Source organism: Pelmatolapia mariae, linkage group LG18 (assembly GCF_036321145.2).
Source record: "Pelmatolapia mariae isolate MD_Pm_ZW linkage group LG18, Pm_UMD_F_2, whole genome shotgun sequence".
NCBI lineage: Eukaryota > Metazoa > Chordata > Actinopteri > Cichliformes > Cichlidae > Pelmatolapia > Pelmatolapia mariae.
Genome location: NC_086243.1, coordinates 7,839,708 through 7,860,172, shown reverse-complemented (window position 1 = coordinate 7,860,172; position 20,465 = coordinate 7,839,708). Strand labels below are relative to the sequence as shown.

The 20,465-nt window shown below is 41.5% G+C and overlaps 4 protein-coding genes across 4 annotated transcripts; 1 reads left to right on the top strand and 3 right to left on the bottom strand.

Annotated features, from left to right (window-relative positions):
• Nucleotides 1-1,253: 1,253 nt before the first annotated feature.
• si:ch211-227n13.3 (uncharacterized) lies at nucleotides 1,254-3,821 on the bottom strand. The gene is made up of 6 exons (XM_063462253.1): nucleotides 3,710-3,821; nucleotides 3,056-3,118; nucleotides 2,502-2,974; nucleotides 2,084-2,159; nucleotides 1,880-1,987; nucleotides 1,254-1,793 (listed from the first exon to the last, which is right to left on the bottom strand). The coding sequence occupies exons 3-6, from the start codon at nucleotides 2,935-2,937 to the stop codon at nucleotides 1,460-1,462; spliced, it is 954 nt and encodes a 317-aa protein (XP_063318323.1). The 5' UTR covers nucleotides 2,938-2,974; nucleotides 3,056-3,118; nucleotides 3,710-3,821; the 3' UTR covers nucleotides 1,254-1,459.
• Nucleotides 3,822-8,725: 4,904 nt separating this feature from the next.
• On the top strand, nucleotides 8,726-13,610 carry LOC134616519 (UDP-glucuronosyltransferase 1A1-like). The gene is made up of 9 exons (XM_063461367.1): nucleotides 8,726-9,286; nucleotides 10,347-10,410; nucleotides 10,492-10,640; nucleotides 11,378-11,505; nucleotides 11,592-11,685; nucleotides 11,820-11,945; nucleotides 12,020-12,107; nucleotides 12,201-12,420; nucleotides 13,290-13,610. The coding sequence occupies exons 1-9, from the start codon at nucleotides 8,789-8,791 to the stop codon at nucleotides 13,558-13,560; spliced, it is 1,638 nt and encodes a 545-aa protein (XP_063317437.1). The 5' UTR covers nucleotides 8,726-8,788; the 3' UTR covers nucleotides 13,561-13,610.
• Nucleotides 13,611-13,703: 93 nt separating this feature from the next.
• On the bottom strand, nucleotides 13,704-15,506 carry ndufb3 (NADH:ubiquinone oxidoreductase subunit B3). Its single transcript, XM_063461368.1, has 3 exons — nucleotides 15,409-15,506; nucleotides 14,057-14,185; nucleotides 13,704-13,948 (listed from the first exon to the last, which is right to left on the bottom strand). Exons 2-3 carry the CDS (start codon nucleotides 14,182-14,184, stop codon nucleotides 13,798-13,800), a joined length of 279 nt encoding a protein of 92 aa, XP_063317438.1. The 5' UTR covers nucleotide 14,185; nucleotides 15,409-15,506; the 3' UTR covers nucleotides 13,704-13,797.
• A 724-nt stretch (nucleotides 15,507-16,230) lies between these two features.
• On the bottom strand, nucleotides 16,231-19,291 carry LOC134617112 (peroxisomal trans-2-enoyl-CoA reductase-like). Its single transcript, XM_063462296.1, has 8 exons — nucleotides 19,167-19,291; nucleotides 18,746-18,879; nucleotides 18,504-18,669; nucleotides 18,343-18,424; nucleotides 18,143-18,239; nucleotides 17,952-18,062; nucleotides 17,617-17,728; nucleotides 16,231-16,498 (listed from the first exon to the last, which is right to left on the bottom strand). The coding sequence occupies exons 1-8, from the start codon at nucleotides 19,276-19,278 to the stop codon at nucleotides 16,416-16,418; spliced, it is 897 nt and encodes a 298-aa protein (XP_063318366.1). The 5' UTR covers nucleotides 19,279-19,291; the 3' UTR covers nucleotides 16,231-16,415.
• Nucleotides 19,292-20,465: the final 1,174 nt, after the last annotated feature.

Here is a 20,465-nt window from a genome sequence, read left to right as displayed (position 1 = left end):
AGCACTAACCCTGTATCTATGTGCTTTTTGTACATTTGTGTTTATTTTGTGTTACTACACACAGAGCTGGAGAGTCAGTCTGTTAATGCTGGTTATGAAATGAAGTAGCGCCACCATGTGGGCTGTTAGAAAAAGGGTCTGCAAACAGCCTGCTACGTGGGCTCCATCTCACCTGCGTTGAGAAAAAGAATGGATGGATTTACCTTTCTTTCCTAAAGTAATTGGGACTTCAGTGTACTTGAAGAAGTAAATGTCTGTCCGGGTTTGTTACACATTCCCAAATAAATCAAAGGCACACCTAACTTTCCATCATACCTGTGTACACCACTATCATATACCTCATCTCCACCGCCTTATTACACACCTTCAAATGGAAGTGCCTCTGTTTCAGATCCAGCACTCTTTTAAAGGTTAGGGTTTCTCTCAGAAAGGCTGTTTGGTTTCCAAGTGCCTGGCAACATTTTACCATAAGACAACTTCAAGTGATGGACGGAGGCCGTTAACATTCCCAAAGCCAAAAGACAGGTAGGCCTCGTGATATCCTGTTTAGACAGTGGGTTGCCTGCATTGGCAATTAATTATGTATTTTCCTCTTATAAGCTCTGATGCATCAACCTCTCAATTTTTGCAATGGTGCAGATGGGTTTCCTTTATTGTAAGTTTGTAGTTTTGTACAAAGTACAAAGTGAGTCAACATGACAGCATTTACGAACAATTAGTATACACCATGGCATATAAAATAATATTTATAGCTCACTAATTTTCTTTTTTGAGTGTTTTGTTTCATGACTAATAGGAAAGGTATAGTTTCAAATATTTTGCCACCTTTTTTCGTTTGTCTTTGGAAGCATTTGTGAAAAAATAATGTCCAACAACAGCCCACTCGGACACCGAGGATGTGAAATCCCTCTATCCTTCCATTATCACCTAGTTGTGGACACCACACTTGGGAGTGAGGACTGATATCTTCACTTTGTAAAACGAGTCAAAGCTCTGATGCTGTGCAACTTCAGCATCCCTGAAATGCAGCTCACTGAAGAAGCTGGAGTTCTAGCAGGAAGTGGTGTACATGCTGTGGACACTATGAACATGGACCAGCTTGCTGCAAACGCAAATGAAAATAAGCAAGTGTTTGCATACAGGTGAAAGGTACTTGATTTTGTGAAGAGCTGTAAATGCACAAGTGTTTTTGAATGCGAGTGAGTGAACTTATGTCTGTATTTTTAAAAAAAGTCATGCCATAAGATCAACATAAACATTTATTCACAGCTGTCCAGTTGTAAGGAAGATTAAATACATATTATTTTTAATTTTAAAGGATCACAAACAAAACATGCACAGAACTGTGACGGCACTTTGTCAAGTAACTCTAGGCACAGGCCACCGAATAGGTAACAATACTGAAGACCAGCAGAACATCACGACTAAAAGCGATTAGCACTCGCATCCTGCCTCCTCGCTAATGTGTTTCTCTGACAATCATGCTGCTCTTGCTCCGTAGCTCAGCCAGCAAGTTTCTGAATCTACCCGTCTGCTTTGGTGCTCTCTTGCTTGGTGTGGCGGCTTCCTGTGTCACAGACGAGGGAATCGCCTCAGCAGTCACACCTCTGTTCCCCTGACTGCTGCTTTTTCGGCGGCTGTTTGACTCTACACAGGTCATCTTGATGGGAGTGTTGGTGTGGAGACGCTGCTGCTTAGCGACACGAGTACCCTGTGAACCGTCTCTCTGTCTCTTCCTCCTGTTCTTATTCTTCTTCCTCTCCTTTTTCGCTTTCACACATCGTCTGAGGTTCCTAAGCCCAAAAAACACAGCACATACAAGTCATTTTAGATGAGAACAGCTACAGTCATAAGAAATTCATGCAGGCAAACACGTTACCTGTGGAGGAAAGTGTGCGGCCTTGAACAGGCGGCAGATTCTTCCACACGCTGCTCACTTTGTGTCGCACAGGCCTTCTTTATCTTCTTTATGTGGCTCAAAAGCTTCCTGACAGAGCAGACAGGCGGCAGTACAATCAGCTTAAATATGTTGGTAATTTGTGAAACACACACATACATACATACAGTGTACACTCAGCCTTACCCTCTTGCATTAGGCAGCCTTCGGGATGTCCACTTTTTGATAAGGACCCACTGGTCACATGTCGGGGACATAGGATCTAAACAAGAATCAAAATCAAAGTGTTACAGAACTGTGCCTACCTGTTTGTTGTTAATATAGATGGCAAAAGAGGACAGCTATTAATTTGGTACTGGTAAGTTAAACCATATGTAAGCATTTCATCCACTTCATGCAACAAACAATACATAATTGTATACTGGTTACTGAAATGTGTAGTTATACTTTTAGATTTCTTTTTATGCAGGGCTAATACAAGCAGTGCAAGTGTGCTATAGAAAAATATTTCTCAAGTATTATTAACAATTGTTCATCTTTCCTTTGGACGAGTAGCTACACAATGAACTTCTTCCGAAAGACATGCTGCCATGAGTGTGCTCACCATTGTCCAGCAGTTTGTTTATGATTGGTGTTTTTATCTTCTTTGCCTTCTGGTAGAGCTTCTGACAGGCCAAGCACAGGTTCTGGGAAGGCCTTGCTTTTCTGGAGGTGGAGTGATAAAAAGAGGGACCAGACGCTGTGCTGCTGCAAACAGAGACTCGGTCTTCATCCAAGTCGTCCAGTCCTTTATCAGCTATCTCTACCGCCTTTCCCCCCTCTTCTTCACCAACATGCTTCTCTTCCTGAGTGCCAATGATGTCGAGGATGTCGCACCCCGTTCCCCCACCTGCGATACAGAGGCTGTCATCAGTATTACCCGTTCCCCTCCGCCTTTGAGCTCTCAGCTGACGCTGGATAACTTCTTCCTCTGGCGCGGTGCTTGTCTTGGTGTTCTTCTTGGAGGCCCCAGGCTGTCTGTTGGAGCGTTGGGGACACATGGATCCTTTCCACTTCACACAATACTTAATGGACCTGCTAACAAGAGCAACGGTGACTCCTCCTGCAATATTTTACACATAAACTGAGTCTAGATGAAAATATTTCTTATCGTCTTACCTGTAATATTCTACCTTGAAAAACAGTAAATGAGTGGATGAGCCCAAGTCATCTGCATCGAACCTGCAAAATCAGAAACAGCACATCACTCTGACAGGATTGACAACATGACATTGAGCTTGTGTGTGTTTGTGCCTGCATTTGTCCAATGCCATGACCTTTGACCTCTGAATGAAGGACATGTTTTCAGTTCATACACTAATCTCCTTAGAACTGCACTTTGCCTTTACATTTATGTTGAAATGATTTCACCTTTCATACAGGTTTACTGTGTCAGGCAATAAATTTTATATAAAAAAAAAATCTATATAAATATAGGCACACATTTAATGTAATCTGGAAACAAAATCACCAGTTTTGACTCAGGTTGTGCTCTGCCTGTGGCTGGAAACCAATGTCTGAAAACACCCAGCTACAAAATCTGCATTCAAAACTCAGCTGATGCTTAGCTAACGTTAGCATCCCGGCTAAGCTAACCGGGCTCAAAACTAAAGCTCACACAGAGGGCGGATGGACATCACTGAAAGCACCGGGCATTGAAGCCAGTACATGACTTACTTCATCTCTGCTCCTGCGCGGTTAACGCACTCTAACGTGTCAAAAACTTTTATTCATTTAATTTTGACTGAAGCTGGAACATGCCGCTGTGCTTACTTGTTCACATTCTGGCTCGAGCCTCGGTGAGCTCGCGGACGTGAGCCTGTTTGTAGATTGGCTCGAGGACAAATCACTTCAAGATGCGCGAGGATAGAACAAAATTCCCTGTCCCATGATCCTCAAAGCTCCCACTGGCTCTCTCTGGTTTCCTTCTCCTTCTGTTTTTTCGTTTGGGGGGGAAATGTCGCGTTACTGCCACCAACTGGACAAGTTTCAGAAATGTAAACCATTTTTCCTACCTAAAATGAACTGCCTTCTAGTGATGGGATTTCCGACTCTTTTTAGAGAACCGCCTCTTTCGGCGCGACTCACTAAAAAGAGTTGACTCTTTCGACTCCCAACCGACTCTTCAGGTTGTTTTGTTGTTTTAATTAATTTATTATTAATAACAATATAAAATTATGCACAAAAGGAATTACTAATGTAAAAAAATGTGGTTTTATTTATATATGTTTATATATAAATATATACGGTGGCCCCTAGAGACAAAGCGCGTACAAACTCCAAAAAGCACGTACAGATTCTAAAGCACGTACAAACTCCAAAACACATTTCTAGCGTTAACTGAACTTCCAAAACAGAGCTACCTAGATCACTTAAATTACACAATTGAAAAGCATATGTGTATTGTTTGTGTATTTATACACAAGCACTCATATATATTCAAATAATTCAAAAAAAATGTTCATTTACCTTTTACTACCACACACCAAATCCTGTCGTTGGCACTTCCTGGCTTGTGTAGCCACTAGGTAACAAAAGCTCAACACTGCGCTTAGCATCCTGGAGCACTTCTGCGGAAAAAAAAGTGCGAGAGAGAGGGTGAGAGAAAGAAAAAAAAAAACACGGTTCCCAATAAGGAGTCGGCTCGCGTCATTCACTTCAAAGAGTCGGCTCTAAGAGCCATTTCGTTCGCGACCGACACATCACTACTGCCTTCAAATAAAAACGGTTAAAGTTCAGGTTTTGACTCTATATGTATGCTGACTATTGCGAGCTTTTAAAATGTATTGATTTTAAGAGAAATTGCAAGCAGCAATATTAACACTGGAGGTTATATAATGTAATACCAGTCATCAAATATGTTACAGGTTAAATTATGTGCCAAACATGACTCTTAACCAGCAATGTGATTCATCTAAACATTTTGCAATGTAATTGGATTTCACCACAGGTGGATCTGTGGTCACATGTACATTGGTGGCTGACCACTCTGCACATTGTTTGATAGCCTCGAATGACACTACTTCAAAAACTATGTAGGTCTCTTTAGAGCACAGAAAAAAGACCTAATGACCTAACTCGCTTCCACAATGATACAAGCACAAGGAGATATTCAATGTGAAAGGGAAATGATGAAGTGAAAAATTTACCATACCAATATCTTCAGATCAGAGATGCCTACTCCAAATTTCCCATGATCTGAGAGGACATTAATAACAACAAAAACGGGAGCTATGCCTTGTTACTATCCTTGTCCTCCAGCTGTAGTTAATCTACCCTGTTTTACGAGGTCTTTCTTTACAACAGCATCCCCCTTCTAGGAAGGAGTGGGGACACTGGTGTTGTCCATCCTGAAAGATGGTTGCGCTCAGCTGCCACTACCACAGCTGAGAGGGGCATCCACAAAGGAAGACTAGCATTATTGTTGCAACCAAACCATGAAATGTTAATTACATTTAGAGAATTATGGTACCACATTTGTGTTTGTTTATATAGATATTTGGCTGTTCAGGCTGAATGATTATGTAACCTACACAGTGCTGGTTTGATTAGCTGATACTGTGCACAGGCTGAATTATTAGAAAATTGGCCTGAAATGGAAAGGAGATACATTGGAATTCACCAATACGGCAAGGGAAAATGCAGCAACATTAAAGTGGCACAGGCATTAAGTGTGATTTGATGCTGAAAACTTCTAAGTAGGATTGTGACTTTTACTTAAATAAAGGGTCTAAATACTTGTTGGAAAACAGTAATTCAGTGTAAAGCAGGGTTTGAACACTTGTGCAATGTGACTTTTCATTTTTTTTTAATTAATTAATCCTGTGTCTTCCTTGCAATGTTCAGTGTGTAAATGTGCGGGTTGGCTCCAGAGAGGGAAGGAAAAAACTTCTGTTGAGATATAAACACTAAAAACATGAAGATAATGCTGACCTTTGACACGTTAAAGCCTCGCACATCCTCTGTAATGATTGCTTTAGTAGGGTTATTACGTTCATGGTCCTCTTACCTATTCCCAACAGAGACAGGAAGGACTTTGAACACACACAAATGCAATCTGCTAATTCAATAAGGAATTCAAACAACGTATTCAGACGTGCTCCAACTTTATCTGTGTTCGATTCAGTTAGCTCGGGGTACACTGACGAGAGAACAATGAGGACAGCAGGATCGTTTGTGTTTTTGCTGCTCGTGTTGGCTAGGGAAATAAGCGGTGTTCCCAATAATATGAAGGCATCTGTATCAGAAAAGTCCAGTCCAGAGGACAAGGTGAAGACAGCAGAAGCTGAAGCTACTCAGGCCAAGCCTGCAAGTTTTTCACAGTTTTTAGGCAACTTGCTCGTGGTGCCCATAGATGGAAGTCCCTGGGTAGGTTTTAAAGCCATTGCCCAGGAAATGGGTCGCCGTGGACACAGAGTTACGGTGGTGATGCCAGAGACCACCATACATATTGGCCCGGGGAAACATTATGACACATTGACCTATCCTGTACCTTATGACAAGGCTTAAATCGACTCTGTGATGTCCACACACAAAGACATCATGAAAAAAATCTGCATATCCTCTCATGGGGAAGATAAAGAGACTCAGACAGTTCTGGATCATTTCAGATTTACTGCACATCAGTGCAGACAATCTCCTCTTCAATGCCAGTCTGATCTCCCACGTAGCCCAGCAGGTGAGTGCCGATTCAGAGATGAACACAGGCCAATCAGTCTGGTTTGTCAGGAGTCACTCTCATCTCAACAGTCTATAAAACCATTGAAAAAAATGAGAAACAACAGTACATCATTGCACTAAGAACCGAAGGTCAGTCAGTCTGAAAAACTGCTAAAACTTTGCATGCATGGGGGCACAGGTTTTTGTAAGGGTCCTGCTGACACCAGCTCTTATCATTGGCACCATGCCCCTCCCCTGTTTTAAATGCACTTTAGAACAGGAGAAGCACCTTGCCCTCCAGCCTTGATTCTAGCAGTCCTTAACCAGGTCACCACCATATTTTTCCTTTTCCTTTTCCTTTCGTAAGCCTCCTCCATATGCTTTTCCCATGGTACTGTACGCTCCCACATTCTAAGGTTCTTTGTAACTTCTGACACTAGCACAATTTCAGGCCTTGTGGTGGTTTTGAATATTAAAGGAAGTTTTTCCTTCCCACTGTTGTCAAGTGTTTTCTCAAAGGGGGATCGCTTGATTGCTGTGGTTGTCTCTCTTATTGTGGGGTCTTTACCTCACAAAATAAAGCACCCTGAGGTGACTGTTGTTGTGATTTGGCGCTATGTATATTTGCTACTTTTTGTACTGTCATTAAGACAGAGAGTCTTCAGCCTTTTGCATTGTCTCTGAGCATTGTAGTCTTGGGGTAAACTTGCTGTGACTTCCACTCCTGGGAAGTGTGGTACCTGCCTTGAAGGTTTTCCATTTATGAATAATCTTTCTCACTGTAGGATGATGGACTTCAAATTGTTTGAAAATGGTCTTAAACCTCTTCCCAAAGTAATGGGCAGCAACAGTTGCTTCTCTAAGATCACTGCTGATGTCTTTCCCACTTGGCATTGTGTTAACATGCACCTGAATTATGCAGACCAGCAAACTATCCAAATTTCTACTTTGATAAAGGAGCTCACACTTGTTGATAATAATGAATCTAGTATATCTGAGTGGATGTCAGATGGCTTCCCCTTTTTGAGCCTAGTTCTGCACTTCGCACTGTTGCCATGTACTTGTTCTGTGGGTGTTGGCTGATTGTTGAGGTCTTCTCTCTATTATTGTAGGGTCATTACCTTACAATATAAAGTGCCTTGAGGCAGCTATTGTTGTGATTTGGAGCACAAAACCTGTGGCCATAGAAGTGGTTAGAACACCAGTATTCAATTATTTGGATGGATGAGTAAATACTTTTGGAAATATAGGGTATATAAATAAACTTGAATTAAAGTCAGGGGCAAGCAACCTGTTCCATGATCCTCGAGACTCTAGTTTATTTCTGCTTCTGTTTTATTGGTTGAGGAAGAAGTTTCAGAAAAAGCTTCAGAAATTTAAACCATTTAGGTTTCAGTAAGTTAAAAAAAAACCCTGCCTTTTAACATGGTTAATTTTACGTTTTAGTTCTATGTGGATGCTGGCAATTTAGATTTGACAAGGTCTCCCTTTGCACAAGCATCCCCCTTTGCATTTGAGCTCTGTGTGCTTTGGAATTTAAAATGTCAACAAACCCTACCTTTTTCCCTTTGTAACATGTACTGTATTTCCACACTTATTTATTGTTGACTGTGGTCTTTAAAACATTATTTAGATCATACTGAATGACAAAGTCTGTTGTGGTTACCCACATTAACATTAATCTTTTATAGCTAATGAAAACATTACTTTTTCTTGAGTTGTGTCTTGATTAGAATGTTCAGTGTGTAAATTTGTGGGTTGCATGTCTGATACCAACTAAAAAGACTGAAGTGCAACTGTGTTAAAAAGATGCAGATAGTTGACCCTGGTTCCAGGAAGGGCAGGAAAGACACTACTGTTGAGAAACACTGTGATAATGCTGCCCTTTGAAGCTGCATTAAAGCCACAGCACATTCTCTTTGATGATTGCTTTAGATTACCACGGCTATTGCACTCATGCTCCTCTCACCTAGATTCCCAACAGAGACAGGAAGGACTTTGAACACACACAAATCCAATCTGCTAATTCACTGAGGAATTCAAACAACGTATTCAGAGGAGCCTGCAGGGAGAAGAGCTTGGTTCACAGCTGCAAGACCTAAAGCTCAGGGAAGGGGGTGTTTCCTTTGTCATTCCCCGCAAACTTTCTCTGTGCTCAATTCAGGTCAGCTGTTGGTACACTGACTAAGAACAATGAGGACAGTAGGAGTCTTTGTGTTTTTGCTGCTTAACGTGGCCATGGAAATAATCAGTGGTGCGGATAATACGAAGAGATCTAGATCAGAAAAGTCCAGTCCAGAAGCCAATCACACCAAGCCTGCAAGTTTTTCACAGTTTTTAGGCAAACTGCTCGTGGTGCCCATGGATGGGAGTCATTGGATAGGTCTTAAAGCCATTGCCCAGGAAATGGGTCGCCGTGGACACAGAGTTACGGTGGTGATGCCAGAGACCACCATACGAATGGGCCCGGGGAAACATTATGACACTTTGACCTATCCTGTACCTTATGACAAGGCTTACATCGACTCTGTGATGTCCACACACAAAGACATCATGAAAAAATCCTCACAGCCTTTCATGGAGAAGATCAAGAAACGGTTCACACAGTTCCGGGCCATTTCTGATTTTCTGCACATCACTGCAGAGAAGTTGCTCTTCAATGCCAGTCTCATATCACACTTGGCCCAGCAGGTGAGTACAAATACAGAAGATGAACACAACTTTGGTATCAGCTGCAAAACCAACATTGCAGCTTAAGCTTTGCAAATTGTACATGGAAGGTCTTTTGCTTATACTGTGTAAGAGTGTTGGGATGGAGATTCTCTTCTACAAGATGGCAGTCCAAATTCTCATCATGTTGTGCATCTATTAATGTAACTGTAGTGGCTGACTGTGCATGTTTCATTAAATTTTAATTGTATATTATTATTAATAGACCCATGGAAAATATGACTGCACATATAGAACTCATTTATCAGTTATGTAAAATTACAGTATTAAAAGATAAAATACTAATTCAACAGAAGAACGTTGAGGTGTGTGGAGAATTTGGCCGTGACCTGGGAGATCCACAAAGTGAGGCAGATGAGTTTCACAGTTGTGGAGTTGATCATGCACAGGAATGTGGCTGAATCCTTATTCCCAATACTGGGAGAGAAATGGGAGTCTGGAACTATAGGCAGGTCGAGACGATGGAAAAAGAACAACAAGGGAAGTCTATGTAGGTTCCCAGTTCTTTAACTGAAGAAGACTCTTGAATGAGAGCTGAAATGTCTTCAAGAAATTTAAAGAAGCTGCTTAGACAGCAACGGAAGCCAAATTACCACCATGTGGACAGAGACATCTGGTGGGAAAATATACTCAAAGCCCCCAGGCAAGCAGATGACCCAGATAACCTGGAAGTGCTGGGAGCACCTAGAAGGAGGAAAATAGAAAAACCACGCCACGCAGCCCACCCTGACACTAAGGTTTTACACATCAGGACATTAAAAACTATATAGTCTTTATCAGGTCTCAAAATTGGGACACTACAACTTCACATGAACTATAAAAGATATTACACCATATCATTATTTATTTAATAAATTCAAATGAGCATCATAGGTCCAGTTTAACCACTTTATACCTCTGTACCTAAAATCTGTAAAATCCTCCATGTGTGAACCATGTATGCAAGAGAGTGTAGTGCTGAAACACAGTGGAAGATTGACTCCTTTCTGTTTTCCCACCTTCTCCCTGTTTCACTTTATAGGAATTTGATGCCGTCTTGACAGACCCCATGGTTCCCACGGGCTCATTAATAGCTCGGAAATTAGGTGAGCTCCTCTGCACTCAGGTTATCTGTTTGCTTGTACACCTGCACATTTTCTCACCTATCATTACTCAATTACTTCCAGGTCTCCCTACTGTCAATCTGCTGAGAGGAATCCCGTGTCACTTGGACATGAGGTCTGCTGGCTGCCCATCTCCGCCCTCATACATTCCTCGCTTTTTCACTGGATACACTGATAAAATGAGCTTCAAGGAGAGAGTTATCAACACTTTGGTGAGCCAGCAAGAAGTTAGCACATTCAAGCCTGAAAGTACAGCTTTTCCAGGAATGTTATTTGTAATCTTCTTTCAGACAGTGTATGGTCACAAACAAAACACTGGTGGTTTGTGACCATATTGTTCAGGAAATATTTGCTGTACCTTTGAATTCTCTTTCCTAAATTACTCTTCATACTTTATACTCACCTCATTTGTGGTCATTAGAGTATTATTTATTCCTTACAACTAGTGTCGGTCAAGTTACTTGAAAATAATAATTAGTTACTAATTACTGATCACTTCTCCAAGAAGGTAATCCCATTACTTTACTGATTTGTTATTTTCAAAAGTAATGAGTTACTTTAGTACTTAATTACTTTTAAAAACATGATACACAACCCGAATACATTATAAAACAATAGACCTATCAGCCAAGAGTGTTTGACTTGAAGATATGTGTTTAACTTTTAAACCTATTTTCTGCATATTCCAGTATGTAAAGTTTTAGTAACGCGGTAACACAGCGCGCTTATGGGAAAGTAAAAGTAATCTAAATGCTTTTTTTGCAATTGTAATGCTTTAATTTACTCGTTACTTGAAGAAAGTCATCGGTAACATGTAACGCATTACATTCAACGCGTTACTGCCCATCTCTGCTTACGATGAGGTTCATTTGGGACAAACTAGTATGTCAGTATTATTAGTATTACAGTATGTCTTGGATTTATGTATTCCGTTTTGGTGCTGCCACAGGTGGCATTTGTGGAGCCGCTGTTTTGCAAACTGCTGTATTGGCGCTTTGACCAAATAACCCGTGACTTCCTCGGAGAGAACGTGGGCGTGGCTGAAGTGCTTTCAGACTCTGATATCTGGCTGCTGAGGTAACACATGCAACGTCTCTGTATTGTTGACATTTGCTGCCTGCGTGAGTGTAAAAAAGCAAACAACTGTTGCTGTATTTAAACAGGAATGACTTCACACTGGATTTCCCACGCCCACTCATGCCCAATATTGTACTGGTTGGTGGAATCAATTGCAATGTGAAACATCCTCTGCCTCCAGTAAGACTTTATGAGTTTTAGACTCTAAATACATTTATGAACAATCTGATTGACACCACTTACCGTAGGACTGTAAGACCAATCAGGTAAGAGTGATAAATGCAAAGTACTTATGTAAGTTTGTGTTTTGTCAGGATCTGGATTCCTGGGTGTCTGGAGAGCACGGGTTTGTAGTGTTTACTCTGGGCTCCATGGTGTCAGATCTGCCAGAGGAAATCACCTCTGTCTTTCTGGAGGCCTTCAGACAGATTCCACAGAAGGTATATCAGCATACAATGTATCTTGTGTCATAAATAAATACAGCTAATTTTAATTTACAATAAAACTATGACAGGTCATATGGAGATACACTGGAAAGGTTCCTGATAATGTCCCGGAAAATGTGAAGATGATGAAATGGGTCCCACAGAATGACCTGCTAGGTGTGTGTCTGCAGCAGCACATCCTGAAATGTGAAGCCCGTCGATGTGTCACATATCAAAATATCTGATATTTCTGCATATTTTGTGTCTTAGCTCACCCAGGAGCCCGTGCATTCATCACTCACGCTGGCTCACATGGTGTGTTTGAGGGACTGTGTCACGCCGTTCCCATGCTGATGGTGCCCCTGAACGGGGACCAGCCGGACAACGCTGCGAGGATGGCCAGCAGAGGTGTAGGAATCGTGTTGAACATTTTAGGCATTAATACAGAAACTCTTCTGAAGGGACTGAAGGAGGTCATCAATGACAGCAGGTGAGGGAGTCAGCAGACGGCTCACAATGTGACGTTTTCAGATCTAAATGATCCTTGTCATTTAACCAAAACTTTCCACTTTGGTCTACAAAACATTTTTTTCAAACAAGCACGTCTTTAGCAAACAGGTGACAGTCATGGGCGTTCTTTATGGAACGTCGGGGGTATCTATTTGCAGGACCACCATGCACACCACAAACATCTGAAGACAACAGAATGCAACACTTTTCCAGGTGCCTGTGTATCATGCAGTTTTTAGACTCAGTGAGACTTTCTGACCTTAACCCAACGTACTTGCCCTCTCATATAGGGTTAGGCTTTTGGGGTGTCTCATTTCTCAAATGACTATTTTATGTGTAGTCATGATTGCAGCTACATGAGGTTGACTCTTTGGTGATCAAGCACACCAAAGAGTGTAACACTCGTCCTGAATTTCCTGTATTCGCACAGTCTGACTTTTATCATTTTTTCCAGCCTGAGCATCAGATACTCTTTTACTGATGACCTCAGAAATGTCCTTTATTTGTGCCTCAGTGTATTTCTGAGTGTTTTGAATATCAGACTTGGACAGATCCCTGTGCTTTAAACTAAAACAGGGTGCAGGCTTTCATACTTTCCCCCTCACAGGTATGCAATGAGTGACTTTTTCCTAAGTAAATAAAAGGCTCTCATTTGTTCAACTGGGTCCACATCACATTATCTAATTTTAGGACTCGTGTTAAACCTGATGGTGGTCACATTAATTGCAAAAAATAAACAACTCTAACAAACCTTCACTGTACCATTTGTTCTTGAAAGAGCTTTACATATGATTTAACTCAGCTCACTGTCGTTTAAAAAAGCCTGCCTGTTCATCTGTGTGTTTTCAGGTATAAAGAGAACATGAAGAAGCTGTCAGATCTTCATAACGATCGGCCGTTGGACCCGCTTGAGCTTTCAGTGTATTGGACAGAATTTGTGATGCGGCATAAAGGGGTGAAGCATCTCAAATCGGCTCTCCATGAACTCTACTGGTTCCAGTACTTCAGCCTGGATGTAATAGCGCTGCTGACTACTGTGGTGCTTGTCTTTGTAATGCTGACAGCAAAATGTATGAAGCTATGCTTCCGTAAACTGAGATGGAAGAGAAAGCAGGAATAAGGACAGTTTTTTTACTGGAATTACTGTGATGTTGTAATTGTATTCTCATCATGGTTTAAAGGATGTTTTGATAAAACATTGGTATCAATAAAACCTTAATGCAAAATGTTGATTACATTCTAATTGAATACACTTAAGAAGCCTTGTGCGATTACAAAGATATTTAATCAAGAGAAAACACAGAATATAATCAGATTAAATTGCATATGCTCTGGGGTTGATGGGCAATGATGAACATTAGTGGCCACCCTTCTTTGGAGGGAACATGGTGTACTCTACAGCCAGAGCTACAGTAAAGGCAGCAAAGCCCCACTTGAATCCTCTCAGCAGAACTTCCGACAGAGTCACAGCACGAGCGAAGCCGCCTGAATACCTCCACGCCTCGTTGCTGCAGAGAAAGGGAAAGTGACAGGAGAGAAAGACGTGCAGCGGTGTCAGATCACACCGAATATAAGGAGATGTCAAAAACTTATCACACATGGGCAAAAATACTGACCGTGCCCATGGATCTTTGAGACCCCGTGCAGCCAGCCTCTGCTGTGTGAACTCCAGCGGCGTTCCCTCCGTCTTCCACTGTCGCCAATCTGGCATGGACAGCTTGCTGTGGCCGTGGTCACCTCCCATACTGGAAACATAAGCAAACAGGCCACTTTTTTAACCTTCACCTTATTGGCAGACTTTGTTTTGCTTCTTGTGTCATCTGTGTTTTACTTAATGAAACACGCTCGCTTTCAGTAGGTTCAGCAAATGGCAGCAGCTCGCTTAATACAAACATGTTCAAACTGCAGAGGAACTATTATTTCCAAACAACAGGACAAAGTTCATTTCGACCAAATCTGCAACTTATTTCTGGTATCTGGGTGTAATCATGGAAATGGCTAATGTATTCAAAGGATGATTACATGAAAGCCACAAATAAGCTTAAGGAAATGATTCCTGCCATTCTCTGTGAAACTGTACAGTAACTCTTTCTTTCTGTGACAGGTGAACACGCCTATCAGGAATAAAAATCCACTTAACCTCATTTTTTTTTGTTCTTGGTTTTTTAATCACTGTTGTATATATAAGGTTTTACATAAAATCTCATAGTATAAGGCTCACCGTGGGCCTGTGGCAGTGTTACGTTCTCTATGCTGTTTATTTATTGTAGACTTTACTATTTTTATTATATATCCTGCCGCTGTAACACGAACATGTCCCCTGTGCGATCAATAAAGTATCTGTTATCTGTCTATCCATCCATCCCCTTTAGGGTGCTTAGCTGTAGTTAAAAAGTTAGTCATAAAATGTAAGCTTTATTTACATTGCACACTAAAACGATGCATGTTGAGATATAGCCCATTTTTTCTATCGACTTGTTTAACAAAGGAAACAAAAGCGCGAGAATCATCAGGATAAAATCTAGTGACTGTAACGACTATCGAGTAAATTCCGAATTATTAAGGATGTGTTTAAGTGCCGTGTCTTTATTCAGTCCCACAAGCCATATTTGCTGCTAGGCTAAACGACACAAACACAAAAATGTTAACCTCGCTATTTACACTTCCTCGAACAAAGTTATCAGCGATTAACTACCTTTAAATAGTCAACATTATTACTGTGTAACCTGTCTGGTTAAACCACCGACCTGTTAGAGGATAATATGTCAATTAAACGTCAACTTCACACATACAAGGAGGCTAGCATTACGTTAGCAATGCATTTCTGTTTGCAATTCTTCTAACATTTATTTTCAAACGCCTCTTCCCTGGTGAAAATATTGCTTTCCTATCGCCTGGTGTGAGAAAGAAACACAAATGACTGTAATACAGAAACACCGAAGATTTTAAAGAGGAATAAATCCGGTACCTGAACAATTGTTGTGACCTCTGCTGCTGGGATAATTGTTACGACACTTGATGCAGGAATACGGCAAATTATGGCACGGCATTAGGGACAAAACTCCGTAACGCTTTTTTTTTTTTTTTCACTTTTAACCCTGGAGAACCAATGGGGTCAGAGCCGACCCCATTGGTTCTCCAGGGTTAAAGTCACGCTGTGTCTTTTAGTTTGGTGCCCGTGATCAACAAAATAACGTTATTTAATTATAAACATATGACTGATTTTCAACATCAAACACAGAACAACTACATAAAGTCACAATCTAAATATATTTATGCCTAATGACACTTATTATGATTAACATGCGGTGTTACCATGCTGAAACAATTACTATCGTCTGAATGTCTTTTTGTATACCTGGCAGCCAGCTGCAAGATAGACATTTCATTTGCAAATGATTAGATGGTCTGAGACGACAGGAGAAAAAATGTCTGTACACTCTGCTGTTTGCACAAAGGTCAAAACTGTGAGAGCAGTTTGTAATCATATACATGCTGTCGAGATCTTACTCCTATCTATATAGCGAGGATCACATTCTTTGGTTTCTCAAGTGCATTTAACACAATTAATCAAGAACAGATGCAGGAAACCTTTGATACTACATGCTGTAACCTTCTAAAATACAAAATATCTACCAGGCAGAAAATCAATTTCATATTGGTAGTAATGTCATTTCATATTCCTGTCAACTGCTGTAACAAAGATGCACAGAGATGTAACACAGAGATGTTAAATGAAAAAAGAAAATTATATTGTTCTGTTTTACAGTTTTATTAAATTTTACTCACAGACTTGTTGACAAGAGAATTGGAGAGAAAAATTATATGTACATGTTACAAATCTTTACCTCTGGACACTTCTCGTACTATTAATTACATACAGTTATGTGCAAATTCTTAATAATCAGTCACACACTACATATACAGACTTTCTGTATATGGAGATTTTGTGCTCTTGCGCGTCCCATGAGTGAATCAGAGTTTGCTTTTTGGGTCGACCAGTTCATTCAGAGCATCCAGGTTCTCCCCCTCTGGAGCCTCAGGCCATGCACTGTGGTCTGGAGACAAACACAAGAATTTAGCTCCTGTATTAAATCTACTGGGAAGTAGGGCTGCCACAAACAATTATTTTGATAGTCAACTAGACACCGATTATTTTTGCGATTAGTCGACTAATCAGATCATGCATCCATTGGACGTAAAACCTACAGCTTATTGCACCAGCAGCATCTGCTCTTATATAACTATCATTAGCTTACAGCTTGAAGTGTTTAAGGTATGTGCAAACTAAAAATAAAGACAAGATGATAGTTTATTAAATTTTAATGACATTTGCAGATTGTTTCAGTGAAGTTTAACAAACTCAGCCGTCTGCTCCTTGCTATCTAAAATATAACAGGACACCGGAATATATTCTCGAGCATCTCACACTTCTGATAATCAGTTGTCTGCTTGACATTTATTCAGCTGTGTAAAAACTATAACTTAATCTCAGCCAAACCAATTTACTCAGGAACAAATAACAATACTGGAAAAAAGCCAAACAATAACATTTTTAAGTTATCTAAGTGACTTATATTACATGTTTAACCTGAGTAGCGAAAGACGGCGCTGGGTTTCAAAACGATTTGCCGGGAGTCCGGTGTTCTCACCGGCTCTAGTGAGCCCTGAACCCCGGCTCGCTATCGAGCAGGTGGGTAACAGACGTCTCCGAAAACGTCGGAGCGCTTTTGAAAATATGTGGTGTCTTGATAAATTGAGCAGATATTTGAGGTTTACACAGTTACATTCTCGCCTTAAAATATGTTAAACTTTATTTTGTGACCCAAAAAGAATAATAACAGTAACATTAAAACTAGCTGCCGCCATTGTTGACAACTGCGCTGGGCCGCGCTATGAATTATGGGACACAGCTTCTTCTTCTTCGGGGTTTAACGGCAGCTGGCATCCTTGTACATGCAGTGCTGCCATCTTCTGTTTCAGTCCGTTATTACACTCTTAAATACTACTACTCATTCCTGCGTCTTTTGGGATCTTACAAAGCTTCAAAAGACGCGTCGACTATTAAATTAGTCGTCGACGATTTTAATAATCGACGTAATCGTGACTAGTCGACTACTCGTGGCAGCCCTACTGGGAAGACTACAGTGCAGTTGTGTTAGAGAGCTGTACGTACTCTGTATCTCCCACATGGACTTATACAAACTTTGTCCCGCATCGACCTTCAACGTGGCTCCAGAAATGTAGGAAGCAGCAGGAGAGAGCAGGAAGCACACTGCAGATGAGACCTGGACAACGACGGCAATTCAAAAATTGTTCAGTACAGTTGTGCTTTAACCTTTCTTCTTCTATTGTATGGCTTCACAACTACTTCTTTATATCCTCTAATACTGTTTATGGAGCACTGCAAGACCTTTGTGGTCTGGCTTCATTTTTTTTATACAACACTAAGGGAAATTTTCAGCAGACTCTTTTTTTCCTCTAACAAAGCTGGGAAACTGGGTTGCAAACCTCTTCGGGCACTCCCAGCCTCTTCGCAGGAGTGAATGGAACGGACATCTTGAAAAGATGTGGTCCATACTCTTTATAGTTCTCCATCGCAGTTTTGGAAAAGATTGTACCCTGCAGCCAAACAGAGAGATGAAATTATACGCATCTTGAAAAACTGAAACAAAACTGATTAAGTGCTGAGCTGTACGCACTGGTGCAACAGCGTTGATTCGGACCCCCGAGGCTGCCCACTCGATGGCGAGACTCTTAGTTAAGTTATCCACCGCTGCCCTCGCTGCTCCTGTGTGGCTGTCGGGGAGAGGAGACACACCGTGCAGCAGGCAATTTAAAAAAACAAAAACTATGTGACTTTGCACATTCGTGTGTAAATAATGAGGGAAACTGTTCTTACGCCATGCCCGGAAAGCCGTTCCACATGTTGGCAATGATGTTGACGATGGCACCTCCGTGCTCCTTCATCCATGCTGTGTAGACTGGAGGGAGAACAATGACAGTCACGCTGAGAGACCAAACCACAAACACCAAAGCCTGTGTTATCTGTGTGCAGCTCACCCTCCTTGCAGCAGTGGAAGGTTCCTGTCAGGTTGGTGTCTATCACAGCCTTCCAGCCCTTAGAGGACATGTCTTCTGCAGGGCTGCTGAACTGACCTCCTCCATTGTTCACCAGAAAGTCTATACGGCCGTATTGCTTCAGCACTGATGACACAAGAGCCTTCACCTTCAAATGACAGAAAGACAAAAAGAGAATCAGCCACTTATGCACTGAAACGAGCAGCAGATGCAGAGCTGCTCACCTCCTCCTCGCTGCGGATGTTACAGGGCAGAGCAGTGACACTTGCAGGACTGGAGGGAGGGATTTTCTGTCTCATCTCCCGAGCTGCTGCCTCCAGCCTGTCTGCCTTTCTGCTGGAGATCACCACACTGCAGCCTGAAGACCAACAAGTGAGCCACGAAAAACAATTACAGCACTTTACAAAATAAAGCTTCGAGTCAATTTACTGTGAAACAACACTGACAGCCACCAGATGTTTGGTGTTTCCAGCTGTTAGCGAACACTCACAGCCACTTTCACAGTGCCCCTGCGCGCACTTGACCGCGGTCACTGGTGCGACTCTTACAGACTTGTTTGTAACTGTGTCGAAGTTCACTTGCTGTCACTCAGCTGCTGCTCACTTCAGACTCTTTGCGCTACAACAACTATGAGAACTCACTCACCCAGCTCCAGCAGCTCCGCAGAGATAGCTTTACCGATCCCGGTGCCTCCACCCGTCACTATTGCAACTTTATGGTTGAACAAGCCCGGTCGGAACACACTGGAAGCCGCCATGCTTGTTTCTGGGCCCCGCTGAGGAAAACCGACGGAGCGTAGCACCAACAGCGCCCTCTTCTGGATGTGAATTTGATCGATTTAAAAGAATAGTTATTCCTAATATTAAATGGTCAGAGGACAAATACTGATGAGTTATTGAATCATCAGTATTTGATCAGCATTTTATTTTTACATTTTATTAAAAGAAACTGTTAGAGTTATTATACTTTACAATGCATGCTCTGTGTGTGTGTTTGTTGTGTATTATTTTTGTCTTCGATCAACTTTTTTTACTCACTATGTGTTTACCTCTGCACAGTAGTTATCATTTATTTTTTTTTCTCTCTTCTACAGTGTGTCTTTTGTCCCATCTCCCTCCCCGCCACCTCCAATCAGTCACTGCAGACGGCTGCGCCTCCCTGAACCTGGATCTGCCAGAGGTTTCTTCCCATTAAAAGCGAGTTCTTCCTTCCCACTACGTGCCACGTGCTTGCTCAGAGGGATTATCTAATTGTTGGGAATTTCTCTGTTATTCTAGGGTCTTTACAATTTAAAGTGTAAACTGATGTTGTGATTTGGTGCCACATACAGTCATATGAAAACATTTGGAAACCTCTCTTCTGGATAGAAGTATGTTTGTTTCTTCCATACAAAATCTCTCCAGTTCCTTTAAATCTAATATCAGCCAAGTATTGACAGCCTGCTGCAAATCATCACACCGATTTTTGATAACATTTCAGGTCAGAGGACTGTGATTGTCAGGCGTGGCGATGTGGAGAGAAGGGAGACAGAACCCAAAAGCATTACTCACGTGTTAGTGATGAATGAAGACCGTGTTTATTACAAGGACATGATTAACAGAACATGAGCTGGCTAGCTGGCTGGCTGAACTGAAAACACACACATGGAAACGACAATGACAAGACAGTGAACAGGAGGAAACTGAGGACTTAAACACCCTGACTGATGATGATGATGATTAGAGACCGGTGAATACACAGCTGAACTTTATCTAACTAATGTTACATAGGAATAGAACTAGAACATCATGCACATAGACAAGAGGCTGGCACAGAAAATCAGGAAATATGAAAACTAAACAGTGACAAAAGTCCAAAACTGAAAACACTGGGCCCAGGAACCCTGAGAGTGATGGCCTTTCCAGAACATTGTACTTCTCCCTCTGCATGATGCCTTTGTAGATT

Bases quoted from the DNA above. Each gene is read 5' to 3' on its own strand.
- LOC134617112 (XM_063462296.1), bottom strand. From the start codon at position 19,278: ATGGCGGCTTCCAGTGTGTTCCGACCGGGCTTGTTCAACCATAAAGTT. The intron at 18,880-19,166 runs GTGAGTGAGTTC...GTTGGTCTTCAG, and splicing joins TGCGGAGCTGCTGGAGCTGG to GCTGCAGTGTGGTGATCTCC. The intron at 18,063-18,142 runs GTGCGTACAGCT...GTTTGGCTGCAG, and splicing joins GAATCAACGCTGTTGCACCA to GGTACAATCTTTTCCAAAAC.
- LOC134616519 (XM_063461367.1), top strand. From the start codon at position 8,789: ATGAGGACAGTAGGAGTCTTTGTGTTTTTGCTGCTTAACGTGGCCATG. The intron at 9,287-10,346 runs GTGAGTACAAAT...TTCACTTTATAG, and splicing joins TATCACACTTGGCCCAGCAG to GAATTTGATGCCGTCTTGAC. The intron at 11,946-12,019 runs GTATATCAGCAT...AAACTATGACAG, and splicing joins TCAGACAGATTCCACAGAAG to GTCATATGGAGATACACTGG.
- si:ch211-227n13.3 (XM_063462253.1), bottom strand. From the start codon at position 2,937: ATGTGTCCCCAACGCTCCAACAGACAGCCTGGGGCCTCCAAGAAGAAC. The intron at 2,160-2,501 runs GTGAGCACACTC...ATTCTTGTTTAG, and splicing joins AAACAAACTGCTGGACAATG to ATCCTATGTCCCCGACATGT. The intron at 1,794-1,879 runs GTAACGTGTTTG...TTTTGGGCTTAG, and splicing joins CCGCACACTTTCCTCCACAG to GAACCTCAGACGATGTGTGA.
- ndufb3 (XM_063461368.1), bottom strand. From the start codon at position 14,184: ATGGGAGGTGACCACGGCCACAGCAAGCTGTCCATGCCAGATTGGCGA. The intron at 13,949-14,056 runs GTCAGTATTTTT...CTTTCTCTGCAG, and splicing joins CTCAAAGATCCATGGGCACG to CAACGAGGCGTGGAGGTATT.